Source organism: Salvelinus sp. IW2-2015, linkage group LG37 (assembly GCF_002910315.2).
Source record: "Salvelinus sp. IW2-2015 linkage group LG37, ASM291031v2, whole genome shotgun sequence".
NCBI classification, from domain to species: Eukaryota; Metazoa; Chordata; class Actinopteri; order Salmoniformes; family Salmonidae; genus Salvelinus; species Salvelinus sp. IW2-2015.
In genome coordinates, this window is record NC_036876.1 from 19,275,388 (window position 1) to 19,296,515 (window position 21,128).

A 21,128-nucleotide genomic window follows, 5' to 3' on the forward strand; every position below is an offset into this window, starting at 1 on the left:
ACAGCTAAACATCTTTATTTAGACATATTCTGTCATTTGTAAAAGTTCTTAAAAGTGACGAAGTATATAATATCATAGTATATATATCATTGGAATCAGTAGACTTCAGGTAACACTTACATAACTTTTTTGTGTAAAATATAACTTTATATTTAAAACACCACTGAATGTAAAAATATCACAACTTCTCGATTTCTGATGGTTTTCATAATTGTTGCGATCATAAAGGCAATAAACAAAGGCCATATGGCTTTGGCCATGTAGACCCAACACAGGGGAAGCCATTACCTAAAACATACATGCAGGTAAAATGTATCTTCACCATTAATCTTTATGGGGCGCTATAGACCAACCAAAGGCCAATCTGAAATGGTACTTTATCAGGTTTTATGGTACATATCTATGGAGTTAGTTAATGAATTGGCATTTGTGGCGCAAATCTCATTCCAGTCATGGGACCGATATTACAGTGGATCCTCCTTTAAAAGTTGCGAGCTTACACCGCGGGACTTAGAGGTACCCAGCGTCACGCCTTCATTGCTCCAGACCACCACAAGGGGTAGTTAGAGCACCCATTATGCATTTGGGTCCCAAGGTTTTTATATGACCAATCATATCGAGTGGTTCCAATGACGAATTTGACGCGGGCCACCCGTCCCTGGTGACTTCAGCAAAGATGGCTGACAAAACATTACGGGGAAGCAAATGTATGTAGTTATAACGTCATAATGAGTCAAGCAAAAAATGTACAATTGAGAGGAATATGTTAGTTCATGTAGAGACAAACGATTGTGCATATTTTTTTGCCATAAAGCTAATTTACGAAAATCGATATTTAGCAAGTTTTGTTCAGCCATATCCAATACCAGGTGTATCAAACTCATTCATTGTAGCAAGCAGGGAGCAGGTTTCGAACCCTCAACATTCTAGCCCGAAGTCCAGCACGCTATCAACTGTGCCCAAATGTATTAATTGGGGTTGGAGCTGATTGTGGCTAAAAACACTATCAAATAGGATCCTCAACGTGGAAAGGGGAAAAAGTATGATTATTCGTTTTTCACCAGCATAGCAGGATGGGCTATTAGCTGAACAATAGACTATTCAACCTTTACTAAAGAATTGTCTAATAGCCGAGCTAGGTGTGAACCCCCCCCCCCTCATTTTCAGTACTATCTATAAAAAGCAGCCGAGATGCGCAATAGGTTTCTAAAAAGAGGCTATTCATCCAATGTGTGGATAAAGTTCTTAATTTGGCATTGGGGAAAACACGAGATGAACTGCTACAAAAAAATATCCACTATAGCTAAAAAACTATCTGTAATGTTCACAACTATATATACTTTGAACTAGCGAAAAGTGGGAGATGCGGTCAAGAAACACTGGCATGTTTTATTTTGGAAGGTTTTTTTGTTTTTCATGGAATAGAAACACCATAATATTAATCAAATTAATTAAGCAAGTACCAGTCAAAGGTTTGGACACAGCTACTCATTCGAGGATTTTTCTATATTTTACTATTTTCTACATTGTAGAATAATATTGAAAACATCACAACTATGAAATAACACATATGGAATCAGTTAAGAACACATTCCTATTTACAAGGACAGCCTACTTCTTCCTCCCCAATGAGGATTTGAACCCCAGTCTCCCGGGTGCCCCGCATTCTGTAGTACAGACATGGCCTGCTCTCCTTTATGTAAGGAATTAGGCACTTTCCCATGTTTACTACAGTATGTATTGTAGACTGCACAGTAGCCTAATAAACAAATAAACACATTTCGATAATAAAATAATGATAAAAAATACTCTTTAAAAATGCAGATGTTGATTTAGTTATGGATCCATAATGAATTACTATGGGAATAAATATTCCTGATTTACAGAAATATTGGAAAAAAGTTAAAGGCAAACAATTTAGAATCCTCCAATCCTGTAGCCTACTCCCGACCGTCATGTTGTACATCGCCATATTTTCCAATCCATCCTAATGGAAACCCTAAGGGTTTCGTATTTTGTTTTTCTCTGAATAGAAACACCATAATATTAATCAAATTAATTAAGCCAAATTTCTTAAAATCAATCCCATATACTATGTTATTACAAAAAAGGTTTTAAATTCCCAGTAATGCCAGTACCGAATACTATCAAATGCTTCTCAAAGATGCCCTCTGGTGGTCAAACTAGCAATAACTTGCAGTAACAGAAAATATGGCTGAGAATTAAATGACGTGCTACAGAATTATGCGGCAGCGCGTGAAAAATGCTAATTTCGGTCACATGACTTGAATGGGATTTGTGCAACAAATGCTAAAATATTATTATTTGGTAACAGTGCCAGGGAAACTAAACCAAAGCATGGATTACTGTCATACCTTGACCATAGACTGCTTACAGGGTAAGGAAAACAAAATGTAAGTCTGTAATTTTGGTGAACTATCCCTTTACATGTCAATTTCATATTTAAGACCAACCAAAAGCTGATCTTAGTGGCAAGGCAAGTGGTTATGGCATCGCTTTTGCCAGCGGAAGAGCACAGTAGCCTAATCAGTAGCCTATCACCAATGTTTTATTAAAATATCAACTTTTGGAGCAGCAAAACAATCAACATTTATATTGGATAATTTTTTGTCCAGGTTCTGTGAAAGATTTGTACTCATTATGTGCGATGCCCATTGAATAAAACATGTCAGTGACTGTAGAAAGCCCGTTTAGGAACATGAAGTTGTTAATAAAAAGACGGCTTATTGTTTTGCATTCATAATTTTGTTTTAAAAATGCATCTTCCACTTTCCTCTGATATACGGGCAATCAGAAGCAATTTCGTTTGTGTTACATTCATTAAAGGGGTTTCCCCTTTGTGCCATTTCCCAGGCCAAGGACTGTACTGTACCCATACAAACATACAATACTGTACTCACCGGCAGACCTGGCACTCCCCGGGGCCCATCCTTGCCTGTGTCCCCTGGTGGCCCTCGGGGGCCAGGGGGACCTGGGGGTCCAGGAGGCCCTGGTGGACCTGCCGAACCCTGATCTCCCTGTAGAGCAATGCAACAAGTCAAATCATTATATTAAATGGCTTCAAACTTTTAGATAAATAATGAAGACATTAGTAGAGCAATCATTAGAACTAATAGTGAAATTAGTAATCCATTGGGCATGGAAAACCTTCATAGGGAACATGAAGGGAAGTTTACAACTCTTACTTTAGTGTCTCAGATGTTAAGTTAATAACACTGGAGTAGGAGTTTAGAAATTAATTAATTAATTTAGTAACATTTTCTAACTGGTCTATATCTGAAATGTTGTTTAAAATAATTGCTACTTGGAGTATTCCCAAATATAATTTCCCAGTTTAATTAACAAATTTGTCTACACTAAGCTTTGACAAACATCAATAGTAAGTGTCAGATTTTCATTAAGATGAATCTAAAACATTCTGCAAATTCATTCTTTAGTTACAAGTGGCAATGTATGAAGATCATTACTAAATGTATGCTTCTAGAATTTCCTCTAAGATGACAGAATGGGCAGCAGCGTGTTTCTGATAGGTCCAACTAAAGGATGGCATGCAAACTGAGGAATGAACAAGGAGAAGTTGTCAGGTGATAAACCCCTTCGGAGGAACGATAAAGACGAGCAAGGACAGCCACTACCTTAATAAGCCGCCGCTTTATGAGCTGCTGGTCAGCAGAAAGAAAGCCATGATTGATCTTAGGGAAGACCATCTGAGCGAGCAGGTGTGTGAGGTCAAGAAGTTGAAGTTCAGAGGTAAGTGAGGTTGGAGGAGGATGAGGTCCCAGAAGAAAAAGAGGAAGGAGTCAAAGGGCAAAAAATAGATTTGATTAGACGTTGCGTCACAAGACCCAACTAAGCACCTTCATAAATGGGGAGAAATCCACACTTTTCCACCACAGTGGCTTTGGAAGTCTGGACTTAATTTTGGAGCCAGAGCACATAATTACCACCTTAGGGATGCTGGGTTCGCAGATCCTGGAAAAATGGGGACTTCTCCTCTGTGGAGGCACTGACATCATCACAGTAGTGCTCAGTGCCAAGCCAGACCCCCGGAGGTGCACACACAGAGAGATGCATGGTTGACCTTCTGAAGGTCAATTTTTTACACTGTGTTTTTTAAGTTGGGCAAGTATCTCTGGCGCTGTCCATTGGTATTATCTCAAATGATCCATTACTAGAAATACCTAAATATATTGGAGTTGAACTTGTGTGATTGAAATATGGAAATCATACAGTTCAGGATATACAGTAGATTTAGCACTAAATAGCCCACTGGAAATTATAACTTGTATTTAGAGATTTGCAGTGAACCATGGTTATGGGATTTAAAAACATTTTGCCACTTTGGTTTATTGTTTAATGTTCCTTGCTAAGTTCCTTCCATTCATTCAGCATCAATGGACATTAGCCAGACCATGTCATGGTTCGAAAAATTACAATTCTGGTCGTAATCAACTACACATTACTGGGTTATAAAAAGCTACCTTGGATTTCAACAGGGCCCTGGCATTTTGCATGAAAAAGCAACCCCTCGGGTAAAAGACTTTGTGGCACTGAGTGGACGATTATGGCCCTGATTAACTACTGTGCCTGGCCCTGGTCTGTCATTCGGGCCAGCAGTATAGGCTCGACAGTGATGCATTCATTCTCAGTGTGTGTCAACCAGGGGTCAGACTGAGCAGCTAGGCCACACCAACAAACCTTGACAGTCAGGATCTGATTGCTGTGCAAAGCAGCCAGTGTAGGGAGACCAAGCAATCCCTAAAAGGACATACAGCACAGGATTGCTCAACACAGACAAAACATAGAGAGCTCCAGACACAACACAATCAAAGTTATGAAAACATCCATAACAGCGGAGTAGTCAAGCTATCTGTTCCACATTTCATTGACTTCAACAGGCCATGAAAAAGTGAATGGCTTTAATTGTTTTGTCTCCCCAATATTTAAAAAAAATGTAATAATGGACTTAAATGTTTCATTTATCTCTGTAAGACACTGAAAACCAGTTTGAGGATATTTTAATTACACTGTAAGGAATTGTACTACATGCCAACAACATAAAATGTTATTTTGAAGCAATTCACTTTAATGATTGTCTTTAAAGTGTGCCAAACACCTGTCAATGCAATTGCCACACAAAATGATTTGTCAATGAACAAAGTCCAGGTCTTTTTTCAAACCAAATCTTTTGTATTTTACCATATCGTACCTATTTTAATTATACCATATTTTATTTGTATTTACCATATCATGGAATCCAAATGTAACCTATATAATCACTTGATTCCAAATGTACGCAAAGGGTTCAATATGGCTTGTTTCTCTTTATCTGTTGGATCAGTAACACACCTAGACATAGGTTGAGAATGCCAGCAAAGCAAAACATTAAATTGTTAAGAGTGTTTGTATCGAAGGGGAAAAAATACTTTCTGTGGAAATTCAATAGAATATTCAAACCAAATTGCTTTGCTTCGTAAAAGCTCTGATACAATCTTGAAAAGTGAACAATGAAGATATGACATGCTTCACTTGTGCTGCCACCTTGGGCTAGAGTATGTTAGAATCATGAATGATTCGATACATTTGCCGGGAGACAGTGGGACTTAGCATTGATCCCCCACCTTTAATGAGATGCCAGAGGTCTGTGTAAGCTCTCATTATACACTGCTGACTTGGCCAGAGTCTAGCACTGTCAAGCTCACTGACACTGTCTGTGTGTTCAAGCCAAGTCTCCTTGTTGTGGGAAAATAAATTATCATCTGACTTCAGAGTCAGCCAAAAACGGCAATTTTCTTCAATGCATCAAATCCACTCACATTAGATGTGGGACAGTGCACTCGCCACATTGTACTGTGGCTGCATTCATGGATATGGGTGACAATGGTAATGACATTGGTGGTTGACTGATATTCCCAACCATTTGCTAATCACTTTTTGTATTTCTCTCTGAATAGGATGTTGAATATTTGGTAGAGTAACATTACCATGTATTTGCCTACAGCAGGATGATTGCAGTTGTAGTAAGCAAAATGACTGATATGGAGAGAATTAGCTCCACAATGAGATGGGTGCAGACAGCAGGCTGTTAGCCAGCCTGCCAGTTTAGAGGCGTCTGCCACTAGGACAGTCAGTGTAGTCAGCTCAGCTTTCCCTATTCAGACCATGTCTGTGCTTCGATCTAGGTCAGGCAAAACTAAACATTGCGGTGTTCGCTTTAGCAATCTCACTGGAATAAATTCCTCCTCCATTCCTGTCATTATTGAAAGAGACTTTCATAATATCTCACATCTCAAAATAGGACTACTTAATGTTAGATCCCTCTACTTCCAAGGCAGTCATATTCAATGAACTAATCACTGATTATAACCTTGATGTAATTGGCCTGACTGGAAATGTACTGTGTTAAATGAGGCCTCTCCTCTTGGTTAGACTAGTGACCATATCCCTTGCGCATCCCATAAAGGTGGAGGTGTTGATAAGATTTACGACAGCAAATTTCAATTAACGAAAGAAATGACAGCATTTTTGTCTTTTGAGCATCTAGTCATGAAATCAATGCAGCCTAATCAATCACTTTTTATAGATACTGTTTACACTTATACACTTTTACTTATACAGAGTTCCTCACTGATTTCCCTGAATTCCTATCAGACCTCGTAGTCATGGCAGATAGTATTAACATTTCTGGTGACTTCAATATTCACATGGAAAAGTCCACAGACCACTCGAAAAGGCTTTCGGAGGCATCATCAACTCAGTGGCTTTTGAACAAACATGTCTCCGGACCTACGCATTGCCACGGTCATACTCTGGATCTAGTTTGGTCCCATGGAATAAATATTGTGGATCAGAATGTTTTTTCTCATAATCCTGGACAATCGGACCACCATTTTATTATGTTTGAAATAGGAACAAATAATCTGCTCAGACCCCAACCTAGGATTCTCAAAAGCCATGCTATAAATTCTCGGACAAACCAAAGAGTCCACACTCACAACCAAGGGCGTCTGAGTTCAAAAATCAGGACCTCAGTGTAACCTTGCATAATACCCTAGATGCAGTCGCAAAAAACATTCGTCTCAAGAAATTAGCTCCCTGGTATACAGAAAATACCAGAGCCCTAAAGCATATTGGAACGGAAATGGCCTTCCACCAACCTGAAAGTCTTCCAACTAGCTTGGAAAGACAGGACCGTGCAGTATCGAAGTGCCCTCACTGCTGCTAGATCAGCCTACTCTTTCAACCTGATTGAGGAGAAGAAAAACAAACCTAAATGTATTTTTTATATTGTCGCAAAGCTAACTAAAAAGCAGCATTCCCCAAATGAGGATGGCCTTCATTAACTTCTTCGCCGAAAAGAACATGATCATTAGAAAGCAAATTACCACAAATTATTTATCCAAAACTCAGTTGTCCTGAGTCTGCACACTGCCTGGATTTAGGATTAACGGAGACACTCAAGTTTTTCAATCCTGTATCTCTTGACACATTCCCGAAAATAGCCTCAACATCTTCCAGCTGTCTACTGGATCCTATTCCAACTAAACTACTGAAAAAACTCCTTCCTGTGCTTGGCCCTCCTATGTTGAACATAATAAACATCTCCCTATCCTCCGGATGTGTACCAAACTCACTAAAAGTGAAAGTAATAAAGCCTCTCCTGAAAAAGCCAAATCATGACCCATTTTTTTTTTTTAACTAATCGGCCTATATCGAATCTCCCATTCCTCTCAATTTAAAACAAAATAGCTGTTGCGGAGCAACTCACTACCTTCCTGAAGACAAATAATGAATATGAAACGCTCCAGTATGGTTTTAGACCCCATCATAGTACTGAGACTGCACTCGTGAAGTTGATAAATTACCTTTTAATAGCATCAGACCAAGGCTCTGCATCTGTCCTTATGCTCTTAGACCTTAGTGCCACTTTTGACACCATTGATCCCCACATTCTTTTGGAGAGATTGGAAATCCTAACTGATCTACACGGGCAGGTTATTTTCTGGTTTAGATTGTATCTGTTGGAAAGATATCAGTTCATCTCTGTGGATGGTTTGTCCTCTGACAAAACAATGGTACTTTTTGGTGTTCCTCAAGGTTCCATTTTAGGACCACTATTGTTTTCACTAAATATTCTACTTTTTTGTGATGTCATTCAGAAACACAATGTCAACTTTCACTGCTATGCGGACAACACACTGTACATTTCTATGAAACATGGTGAAGCCCCAAAATTGCCTACCCTGGAAGCCTGTGTTTCAGACATAAGGAAGTGGATGCCGGCAAATGTTTTACTTTTAAACTTGGACAAAATAGAGATGCTAGTTCTAGGTCTCAAGAAACAAAGATATCTGCTGTTTGATCTGACAATTAATCTTGATGGTTGTAAAGTAATCTCGAATAAAACTGTGAAGGACCTCGGCATTACTATGGACACTTATCTCTCTTTTGACGAACATATCAAGAATATTTCAACGGAAGCTTTTTTCTATCTTCATAACATTGCAAAAATCGGAAACTTTTTGTCAAAAAATTATGCAGAAAAGTTCATCCATGCTTTTGTCACTTCAAGATTAGACTACTGCAATGCTGTACTCTCCGGCTGCCCAGATAAAGCACTAAATAAACTTCAGTTAGTGCTAAATACGGCTGCAAAAATCTTGACTAGAACCCCAAAAATCGATCATACTACTCCATTGCTAATCTCCCAACAATGGCTTCCTGTTAAGGCTACGGCTGATTTCAAGGTTTAACTGCTAACATTTGCATGGACTTTGTCCTACTGTGCATACCTACACGTATGCCACGGTCACAAGACGCAGGCCTCTATATACTGACCCTATTACTGGGGCTGAGTCACTGATTCCCCGGTATCCAAATAGCAACTCCAGTGTAGATTTGGCTTTGTTTTGTAGGTTACTCTCCTGCTGAAAGGTGATTTCCTTTCCCAGTGTCTGGTGTAAAACAGACTGTAGAAGGTTTTTCTGTAGGATTTCTACAGTGCTTAGAACCATCCCATTTATTTTGATCCTGAAACACTCCCCAGTATCCATCATGGTATAGGTATGATTAACATCAGCAAATACTGAGGAGTGTTTCAGGATAAAAATAAACGGGATGGTTCTAAGCACTGTCAAAATCCTAGAGGAAAACCTTTCAGCAGGACAATAACCTACAAGGCCAAATCAAGGCCAAATCTATGCTGCAGTTGCTTACCAAGAAGACAGTGAATGTTCCTGTGTGGCCAAGTTACAGTTTTGACATAAATCTGCTTGAAAATATATGGCAAGTGTCACGTCTACTCCCGCTCCCCCTCTCCGGCACTCGATGTTGCCAGTTTATTCATTATTACGCACACCTGCCACCATCGTTATGCGCACCTGCGCTTCATGAGACTCACCTGGACTCCATCACTTTCCTGATTGCCTCCCCCTATATCTCTCACTCCCTTTGGTTCTTTCCCTAGGCGTTATTGACTTTGTTTCTGTTTCATGTCCGTGTGCTTTTCGTGTTTCTTGTTTTGTTCAATGTTCCGTTATTTATTAAATTCCCTTCCTGTACTTGCTTTCTGACTCCAAGCGTACACGTTACAGAATAACGCCTCTCCAAAGGGAAGCAACAGGGAGTTGGGGACGTCTGGTCCAAGTGTCGCTGCCAAATCAACCGGGGATGCCTTAGCTGGCTCGTCAGGATTCCATGCCTTAGCTGGCTCGACAGGTTCTCAAGCCGCAGTTGGCTCGTCTGGCTCCCGCGTCTCAGCCGGCTCTACAGGCTTCCGCGCCTCAGCTGGCTCTACAGGTTCCCGCGCCTCAGCAGAAGCGACCGGCCCGCTCCTGGTCTTCGGGACCGTCCCTCCCACCATCGTTATGTGCACCTGCCCTTCATGTGACACACCTGGACTCCATCACCTTCCTGATTGCCTCCCCTATATCTGTCACGCCCTTTGGTTCTTTCCCCAGGTGTTATTGATTCTGTTTCTTGTCTGTACGCTTTTCGTGTTTCTTGTTTTGTACTATGTTCTATTTATTATTACATTTGCACTCCCTGTTCTTGCTTCCTGACTCCCAGCGTACACTTTACAGCAAGACTTTAAAATTGCTGTCTAGCCCCAACAAATTGGCAGAGCTTGAGCTCTTATAGATTTACAGAAGACGACTCACAGCTGTCAAAGGTGTTTCTAACTTGGGGAGCTGAATACTTACATTTTAGTTATTACATTTTTTGTATTACTCTTTGACATTACAGAGTATTTTGTGTAGATTATTGACTAAATCGATTTTAATCCCACTTTGTAACACAATCCAAAAGGTCTGAATACTTTTGCAAGGCACTGTAAGTGGTTATGAGCTGACCTGACCCCTCTGACCCCTTTTACCAGGTGAGTTGACTGAGAATAAATTCTCATTTACAGCAACAAAACACTATAAAGTTACAAAACACTATAAAAATACATACACTACATATACAAAAGTATGTGACCACCCATTCAAATTAGTGGATTCGGCTATTTCAGCCATACCTGTTACTGACAGTTGTATGAAATTGAGCACATAGCAATGTAATCTCCATAGACAAACATTGGCAGTAGAATGGCCTTACTGAAGAGCTCAGTGGCTTTCAAAGTGGCACCGTCATAGGATGCTAGTTCGTCAAATTTCTGCCCTGCTAGAGCTGCCCGGTCAACTGTAAGTGCTGTTATTGTGAAGTGGAAATGTCTAGGAGCAACAACGTCTCAGCCGGGATATGGTAGGCCACACAAGCTCACAGAACGGGACTGCCGAGTGCTTAAGCGCGTTAACATTATTTGTCCTCGGTTGCAACACTCACTACCGAGTTTCAAACTGCCTCTGGAAGCAACATCAGCACAATAACTGTTTGTTGGAAACTTCATGAAATGGGTTTCCATTTGCTGAGCAACCACACACAAACCTAAGATCACTAGGATGGAAACACCACTCCAGCCGACGCTTGGCATTGCGCACAGTGTTCTTATGCGAACAGTTTTTGTTCTGACGTTGCTTCCAGAGGCAGTTTGGAACTCGGTAGTGAGTGTGTTGCAACCGGGACAGCAGTCCCATTCTGTGCGCTTGTGTGGCCTACCACTTCGCAGCTGAGCCGTTGTTGCTCCTAGACATTTCCACTTCAAAATAACAGCACAGTTAGCAGGGGCAGCTCTAGCAGGGCAGACATTTGATGAACTGACTTGTTGGAAAGGTGGCATCCTATGACTGTGCCACGTTGAAAGTAAAAATATATATGTTTTCTCTATAATACTACTACCACCTAGCAATTTGATGAAGTTGGCTTTAGCTAGCCCAGATAGGTTCCCAATCTCCCACCCTCATAACTAACAACAAATAAGCCATTTCATGCTATCAATCAAGTAGCTAGCTTGTCTAATTATCTTAGCTGGCATGTCCGCTGGCAAGGTTGGTAGACTTTAGAAAAGCAAGCAGTAACTAAATAAGACTCAAATTCCTTTCAATCTTTTACCCAGATTTTAGCAGAGATGCAGATAACCATATTTTGTTTCTTTAAAACAAGAACCACCAGTCAGGAGGATACAGGCAGCTCAAGAGGTATGCTTACATTTTATTCTTTTTTTTACATAGAATTAAGCATAATGATTATGGTCCTAGATTGCATTAAAAAGCTGTATCAGGTCTTTGAAAAATTCAAAAATCTCAAACCCCCCCAGTAATCCTCATGTACTTTGTGCCCCTCAGATTTTTGGGGTGCATGACGCCCCTGGATATCATCATAGTCTAAGACCAGAATGAATGTCGACTGAATTATTTGCTTTCTGCTATTTAATGAAAGGCATGACCTATTCCTGTAATATAAGCACATTTTAATTCTTAACATCTTAACTAACTCATCAACATGCTTTTTGAAGGAAAGCCTATCATCAATCCAGAATCCTAGATATTTATAAGCTGGGAAACGATCACTGTGGACACCATCCAATGTATGTATGCATAAATCATCAGATACATTTGTATGTGATATGCAAAATAACATATACTTGGTTTTACCTGCATTAACTACCAATGTCAGTTCAACAAAGGATTTCTGCAAGGCAATAAAGCCAGACTGAAGCTTTGAAATAGCCTGGTCAGCTTTGGGGGCAATAGCATACACAATAGTATCATCTGCAACAGTACAGTAAGTGAAAGTAACTTTTTTTACAGATTAAACAATATTGTTAACGTAAAAAGAACCAGAGCAAGAATCAATCACTGTATCAAAGGGTGTCCGTTAAATCATTTTCAAATCAGCTACACGCCAATTGAAGAAAGCCACTGAATAAGTGATGAGTGATCCACAGTGTCAAAAGCCTTAGACAGCTACTATATATAAAAAAGGGCAGCACAGTATTTATTCCTTTCCATACAATAAATAATGTTGTTTAAATCCTTAGAGGTAGCAGACATGGTGCTATGACCATGATGAACAGTTAGTCTACATTTCGTTGTTAAAAAGGATCTAAGTTGAGTATTTACCAATAATTCTAAGATTTTAGCTAGGCAAGAGAGTTTGAAAATGTGGCGATAATTATTTAGGTCACACGGGTCACCACTTTTATGAAGGGGGTGTATATGGGCCGCATTCCAGACCCTGTGGATGGAACCAGAAACCACCGTCAGGTTAAACATGTGTTAAAGGACATCTCCACCACTTTTAACATTTGGGTTGTTATTTTCAAGAATTAAGTGATGTCCTACACAGTTTTAGTGTAATTCTATGACTTAATGTCTATTGACTGTTTAATGATGAGCGAAGCGGGAAATTGCTTCTCTGTCATGTTTTCAAGTGGGCTCCCTGAGTTGCCTAATACAAAAAATGATGGACAGTCGTTTTCAGCAACCTATATAACCCGTCTGTAGTTTTGATCATATTGGAACTCCCTGCTACAGTATACAGTATATTGCTCTGGTTGTCTTTGCACAAAAAAAGCGTTAAAACTATCCTTGGAATCCATTTGGAAAAACCATATCCCTGGAATCTTTGGCCCACTACTTCGGCGAGGGAGAAATACAGTCACACAAAGTCACATTCAACAGCCAATCAAAAAATTACAAGAAAGAGCAAACCACATACCCGCGGTCCTTGGTCGCCTTGATCCCCCTGCAAGGGGCAGAAAGAATTTGTCTTGAAATACATGTATTAACCAGACACACACACACACACAAACACACACACAGAAGAAAGGAAAAATAATATAGTCAGCCTCAAATATTAATTGTGGTTGAGAGTAAAATCACTTATGATAACACAGACTGACGTGAATAGGGTTGAGGGGAAGGGGGAGTGGGACAGTGATCATTGATCATAGAGTAAAATGAATACATGACCAATCTCTTTATACCTCACCACACATTTAAGACGTGCCAATTCTTAGTCAAATTTTTGACTGGCACATCCTCAGACGGTGTACTTTATTCAACTTAGGTGGGTGATTTAACACGGTTGCTGTTTTAACATTGAACAGAAAAAGGCTGAAGTTGAACGAGGCCAAACAAAATGCAAGTGTATCCAATTACCAACTGTCAGTTAGCTACACTAGTATAAACCTCAACTTTTGAATGACCCATTCTGCATTTCTGTTATTTACTGTACGTGTTGTGCCCTGATCCCATAGGGCAACGCACAATTGGCTCAGCGTCGTCCGGGTTAGGGGAGGGTTTCGCCGGGGTAGGCCATCATTGTAAATAAGTATTTGTTCTTAACTGACTTGCCTAGTTAAATAAAGGTTAAATAAAAATGATCGACAATTTGTTGATGAGGTACATTGAGTTATTAGAGGGGTCTGACTGAACAGCAAGGATTGATAGTAAACAGAACTTTCACTAAACACGAATACCAACAACTGTCAGTTATATATCTCAAAAAATGAAATAATATATACGCCCTGTTAGAGCCACACGGATGCTTTGCAATGCCTGCTAGTCGAGTAAGACAGAGGAAAACCAGAGCAGCCTATTTCCATTGTGTGTGAATTAAGCGTGGAACGTCAACCATTTTCATGGTTTAAATATTCCAAAGCAAGGCGCATGGGTACATATTGGTCCCCAAGTTCAACAGACTTATAAAGATACAGTGTGGTTATTTCTCATCGGCTGCCATTTTATGGAGGGATGTTCAGGAAGCATTTAAGCACTTCAGTTCGGGCCCTGGTGTTAAGTCATTAAGTCAGTGGATTTGTGAACGATGTGAATATTTAAATATTCACAACTGAGACTTGAGGTAGGTAGGACTTCAATTTTTAAATGGAACTTTAGAATACCATACAAAACTACATTATTTATGGACACATTTGATTAGGGAATAAAGTAAAGTCATACGTTAATGCTTTTGACCCCAAAATGTATTGTAAGAAAGGGTGGGAAGCCAAGGAATTTAGATCATGTCCATCCACTGCCAGAGAAACCAAAGAAAGTTAGCCCTTGGAAAGTAATACATTCATTATGCATTGAACATATGAATAAAACATTTGTTTACCTACCTTGTCACCCTGTAGACCAGGAGGACCCTATTGGGCGGAAAAACATTTAATTAAAAAAGTAAAACATTTTATACATATTCATAGCATTACAAAAATGTACAGTCAAAGCTGCAAACTGAATGCAAAACAAGGCCATGTGCATAAATCCAGCAATATCCAACAAAGTTCTGACAAGTGGTATGGAGAAACTATATATGCTCTTCACAATGGGAACACCTACTTTTTACACAATTGCTTTTGAAAGGTAAGTTCTACATTCCAAAGTCAGTCATTCAATGTATGAAAAGCTCCTGGGTGGGCCCTGTAAAAGGTAATGGGTGAACAGTTGTATTTTAAGGCAGGATGCCTTCGTATTCTCAGTAATAGACCTAATGAGGTCACCCAGTGTTTTTCAACATGTTTTGTTCCAGGAACTGGCACGCTGGGGTTTCCCTCCTTTGAGCACCACGTACAGTAAAACTGGCATTTAAACTCGAATAAAATCAGTGTCAGCTCACTAACTGACCAACCGGTCTGCAACATTGTACCTACCGGAGGTTGAGAAACACTGTTCTAATGCAGTCCATGTCATTGATCGTCGGCCCATTGGTCAGTGCTTGATTGAGCTTGTGTGGCTTAATGGACTATTAGAATAGTCCCAAAACGATAAATCCCACCCATCTGATGGAAGGCTAGATCAAACTTTTAATGTTTGATCTAGCCTTCCACCAGACAGGTGGGGTTTATAATTTTCAAAAGTATTTGAACCCAGGTCGGCTGACTGTTGTAGTGGAATGCACATGTTGAGCATGTTGTTTATCTGGCTCAAGACCATTGGTTGAGTTGAAGGGTTGATGTGATTTTGTCGTCAAATAAGTATGTTTGTGGTTTAAAATTAAGGCAGCATCAGGAAAATCATGACCAGTGAACTGTTCCATAATACCAAATCATCAAAGCTGCATGTTCGCAAGCACTAATGGATTTTGTCCAGACATGGCAAGAGACCTTCAGCTTAAGTATAAACCTCCGAAAAAATATGACTGGTAGTGCACTGACTGTAATAATCTGTAGATTGATTGTATACAAATGTTGACCTGTGTTTGTGTATGTGTTCTCACTGGCCCAGAATAGCAAGCCAACAGACACAGACTTTGTGGTGGTACATTAATCGCACAAATCGTAAGGTCTGGAATGAAAGTGATCCAGAGATATTTCAGCAGCCTTTCTCTTCAGCCAACACTGTGCTAAGGAAATAGAGCTCGAACAGGGTCTTCACCCTTTCAGCCCTTCCACACCGTTCTGTTGTGTGCAGGGCCCACTCTTATTGGAGTACAGTGATCCCAGTCATTTTGGGTGAGTGGCAGCACCAATCGGATTAATCCCATGTCCCCAATGGTATTGAGAGGGAGGTCCCGGCTCAGGGGAACTGTAGTTTTTCTCACCTGTAGTTTTCCTAGCCCACACCTTTAAAGCTAAGACACACCAGTAGGATTGTCAAATGTTTACTTGGCACCTCTGAACAGAATGTCGGCAGTCAATCTCTTTTTGTGTTCACACAGCAAAGACCATGGAAGTCGTCAGCTACTCCAAACCAAAAGGTGGCAGTAGCGTTGTTTGGCAATGCAGATGTATTGTGTGTATTGCTTATGGTCTCGATTCCAAGCTATCTGCACTGATGTTGCTATTTGTAGAAAGCCCTTGTTAATACTAGCCAGATGGCAACAGTGAAATTACTATCTAACAAGATTTCGAAGAAACAATTTCATTCACTCTCCATTATCCCATACTAGCTAACGTTAGCATATTCACAAGCTAGCACAACATAGCTATCTAGTTAGCTAGCTAAGGACATGCACTAACTCGGCCGCTAACACAGGCAGCTGTTTCATGGAAACTAGCTAATACATTGTGATTTAATTATGTCAATACTAGCTAGAGTGGTTAGCTAGCTTGGAATAACTATTTAGTGTTTTATGCATTGTGTTTGTAACGTAAACTCACTCACTTTTGTACATCGCCTTGGTCCGTACAATTGACCTTATTTTAGCACCCCAAAAACGTAATACTTCCAGATCAACTGTAATGTCAATTGTAAAGCACAATTTCTCCCCTTTCCAACAAAGTCAATGACATGCCCTCCACGCTGCAGGAAGAAGGCAATGAGCCCCGTCTGGTCTTTTTAAAAATGGCGGGTGGGGAAGAGAAACMAATGCGTGATAGTGAGAAGGAGAGATATCATGTGGAAACATTGCTTTTTTTCACTCGATCTGTCCAACTTATCACCTTATCGCCTCTAAAATGTAAATAAAACACTATAAAGAGTTTATATAATGTGTCATTACATACCTATTTGAAGGTTTGTGTCGAATTTTAATCGGGTTTTTAAGGCGGTGCTAAAGTGATCTTCAGAAGTAAACATTGCCTTTTGAGAGTGATGATCGCTTGCAGTGACGACGCAAAAAATGACTAGGTATCCCCCCTTACCCCCGTCACTGTCCATTTCTTGTTTTTAAACGACGAGAGAAGTGCTACACCTGGTGGAGAGAGATTATAAGACAGAAATAGTTGCTTTACACGTGCTGTACGTTACGGCATGACACGTCACGATGTAACGGAGGGTCAGTTTTTTTCTACTTTTCTCCAATACTATAGAGCCATTACCATGTCGATCAACGCTTGAATAGAAACGTAGTTCACAACTCAGATTTTGAAGTCAGCACAGTCGCTACAGTCCCATTAGTTTTTTTTGCAGCCTCGTTTGAATGTCGCGGTTGCGCACATTTGTACGGAATGGGGTGAGTTTACGTTACACTTAGCTAACTACCATACAATAGCCTACATTGCATATGAAGTGTGACTGGTTCGTCTATGGATGTACCGAGAAAATGCCCGCCTTTTTTGTTGGCTCCTCCGCTCTCTGACTGGCTCAAAGTCAAGTTGTTGGCCACTGACAAGCACTGCAATTATACATTAATGGTTGCTTTGCTGGCCCCTCAAAGAGGCATAATATACAGAGAACATGGGTAGGTATTCTGACGTGAGATCTGTACACCCAACTATGAGTCATTTAGTCATTTATTGATGTCATATTTTCAAGAAAATACAGCATTCAGTATTCAAATCTCAAGGCAGAATAATGCAGATGGTCTATGTGCTCAATTAAAATAAGTGCCATTGCAACATAGAGCACGTTTATCCCCTGGGGAAACAGTGGGAAACACTGGTGTACTCTAGACCCTCAAGCCAGACATACAACTGAGCCATGTTTGGACAAGAAACATGGTTGGACGACAAACATGTTTCAACTGCATTCCTGTAGTGCAATGTAATTAGCCAACAATAAATCAGTCGGAGTTTTCATTGTAAGGGAAACTATTGGGGAAAATGTAGATACCATTGACCAGCTGTTGCCACAAATTTATAAAATGCTGGACAAAAAAATTATAAAAAATTACCGATTGCAGTTTTAACGCAAGTCTGTTTTACATGTTTTGTTGGCAGAATAGCGCGGCCTCGACACTTAGACGCCAATGCCATGCCCTTTGGACATCTACATTTTAAACAGTCTAATAAAAGCCATTTAATATACACCACCACAAATGAATCCATTATTTTGTTTATGGCAGATCTTAAGAAACAGGATACAAAAAAATGTATTTCAAAAGAACAGAATAGCATACTTTGAGTTTAATGTAGCTTATGTTACTGTGCTTAGTCTACATGGCTATGCGCCATGACAATGAAATCAAAAAGTTAATTTGTTKATTTCGCAGACAAGACACGCTTATATTCCCCTGCCCTTATCACAGTCAACACACATATATTTTATAGTAAGAATGCAATCACAATATAACAGAATAAAATATAATTTTTCCTAAACAAACTATTGCTGAGTGTCGCAAGTCCTCACGTTTGGAATGAGTTGATCAGGTGGTTATTCTACAAAAAACTGTTATATTGAATAATTTTTTTAGAGTTGTTTGCCAAATGTAGTGTGTTAGAAACCTTAGAGTCTGCTCTTTCCGATGGTCTATAAGAAATCAAAAACTCTGGGCTGCATGGAACTCTGTAGGAGGATTTGAATAAAAGCATGTTCTCCGTTCCCTGCCTCTGTGTCAATTACAATTTCATCCACAATTTGTCAACTGATAATATTATAATCCAACAGACTATTGTAACTGCATGTCTAGATCTACACTGAGTGTACAAAACATTAAGGACACCTTCCTAATATTTAGAATATTGAGTTGCACCCCACCCCCTTTTGCCCTCATAACAGCCTCAATTAGTCTGGGAATGGACTCTACAAGGTGTCGAAAGCATTCCACAGGGATGCTGGTCCATGTAGACTCCAATACTTCCCACAGTCATGTAGATTCCAATGCCTTTGGGTGGTGGACCATTCTTGATACACACGGGAAACTGTACTACCATACCCCGTTCAAAGGCAATTAAATATTTTGCCCTCCCCATTCGCCCTCTGAATGGCACACATACACAATCCATGTCTCAATTGTCTCAAGGCTTAAAAAATCATTTGTTAACCTGTCTCCTCCCCTTTATCTATACTGATTGAAATTAATTTAACAAGTACGGGGTCATAGCTTTCACCTGGTCAGTTTATTTCATGGAAAGAGCAGGTGTCCTTAATGTTTTGTAAATTCAGTGTATTATTATATGTATGGAATTAGTTGTATGAAATTAGTTTCAATATACACTATATATACAAGAGTATGTGGACACCCATTCAAATTAGTGGATTTGGCTACTTCAGCCACAGCCGTTGCTGACAGGTGTATAAAATCGAGCACACAGCCATGCAATCTCTATAGACAAACATTGGCAGTAGAATGGCCTTACTTAAGAGCTCAGTGACTTTCAACGTGGCACCGTCATAGGATACCACCATTCCAACAAGACAGTTTGTCAAATTTCTGCCCTGCTAGCGCTGCCACGGTAAACTGTAAGTGCTGTTATTGTGAAGTGGAAATGTCTAGGAGCAACAACGCCTCAGCCGCAAAGTGGTAGGCCACACAAGCTCACAGCACAGGACAGCCAAGTGCTGAAGCGCATAAAAATTGTCTGTCTTCGGCTGCAACACTCACTACCGAGTTCCAAACTGCCTCTGGAAGCAACGTCAGCACAATAATTGTTTGTCTAGATTTTTATGAAGTGGGTTTCCAGCCACACAAGCTTAAGATCACCATGTGCAATGTCAAGCGTTGGCTGGAGTGGTGTAAAGCTCTCGGCCATTGCACTCTGGAGCAGTGGAAATGCGTTCTCTGGAGTGTTGAATCACCGCTTGTCCATCTGGCAGTTAACAGATGCCAGGAGAATGCCCGAATGCATAGTGCAAATTGTAAAGTTTGGTGGAGGAGGAATAATGGTCTGGGGATGTTTTTCATGGTTCGGGCTAAGACCCCTTAGTTCCAGTGAAGGGAAATTTTACCGCTACAGCATACAATGAGATTCTAGATCATTCTGTGCTTCCAACTTTGTGGCAACAGTTTGGGGAAGGCCCTTTCCTGTTTCAGCATGACAATGCCCCCGTGCACAAAGTGAGATCCATACAGAAATGGTTTGTCGAGATCAGTGTGGAAGAACATGACTGGCCTGCCCAGAGGCCTGACCTCAACCCCATCAAACACCTTTGGGATGAATTGGAACACCGAATGCGAGCCAGGCCTAATAGCCCAACATCAGTGCCCAACCTCACTAATGTTCTTGTAGCTGAATGAAAAAAAGTATCCTCAGCAATGTTCCATCATCTACTGGACAGCCTTCCCAGAAGAGTTGAGGCTGTTATAGCAGCAAAGGGGGGACCAACTCCATATTAATGGCTATGATTTTGGAATGAGATGTTCGAAGAGCAGGTGTCCACATCCTTTTTTAATGTAGTGAATGTGTTAGTAAATCTTTTTTTCCCAGCATTGTTGGCCACACACCTGCTGGCTTTGGTTAAGTCACTGGCAGTTTTCACTCTGAACACATTTACACTCAGACAGCAATCTTTAAAAGCCTTGACAAGCCTAATAGTCTTTGTGGATTACACAACCTAACATGAATGTTTTACAATAGTAACAAACATGAAACAACTCACAAGATGAAATGTTTTTTAGTAAATGTAGTAAGGGAGACTCTGCATTTACAGTAATGCTTAATAGACAAATATCTAACTGATTGAATTTGACAGAATTTTCAAATGTTTATAATAATGAACAATTCATTTCATTTCTGCTTTTAGTGCCATTCATTAGTTATAGCACTGATTATCTCTAAAGTAGAGATTTACTTTATCTGCTATCATAGGAGCCTTCTTAGCCTATCAAAAGTTGCCCATTCATGCATGTTAATTTCTCTCTAAACTATGTTGATATGGTGATACGTGTCACACACTTGCCATTTCAAGCGTTACAATAGTTGGCTTCCATTTAGAAGCAATGCGTGTTGAAATGGTTCTGCCGACACGGTCAGCACCTTATACTGTACTGCTTTGCACATCACTTGGACAGGCAGACATCCACTGGAGCTGTTCCAGTCAGCTCTGGGGGTACATTGAATGCCTTGCATTGAGGCTCAAAATGCAATTCTCATTTTAGAGTGTATAGCTATTCATATTTTT

General features: G+C 40.1%; 1 protein-coding gene across 9 annotated transcripts in view; it reads right to left on the reverse strand.

Annotated features, from left to right (window-relative positions):
- Positions 1-21,128, reverse strand: part of LOC111960057 (collagen alpha-1(XXV) chain) — a 394,437-nt gene that overhangs the window by 141,872 nt on the left and 231,437 nt on the right. For 8 of the 9 annotated variants that reach the window (XM_070437770.1, XM_070437776.1, XM_070437777.1 and 5 more), the window contains exons 4-7: positions 14,528-14,554; positions 13,123-13,149; positions 3,657-3,728; positions 2,922-3,038 (exon numbers count right to left, since the gene is read on the reverse strand). In XM_070437770.1, the coding sequence (XP_070293871.1) occupies positions 2,922-3,038; positions 3,657-3,728; positions 13,123-13,149; positions 14,528-14,554 (243 nt within the window). Of the gene's footprint in view, positions 1-2,921; positions 3,039-3,656; positions 3,729-4,719; positions 4,780-13,122; positions 13,150-14,527; positions 14,555-21,128 lie in introns of all 9 variants that reach the window. The other variant, XM_070437769.1, reaches the window with a different exon arrangement.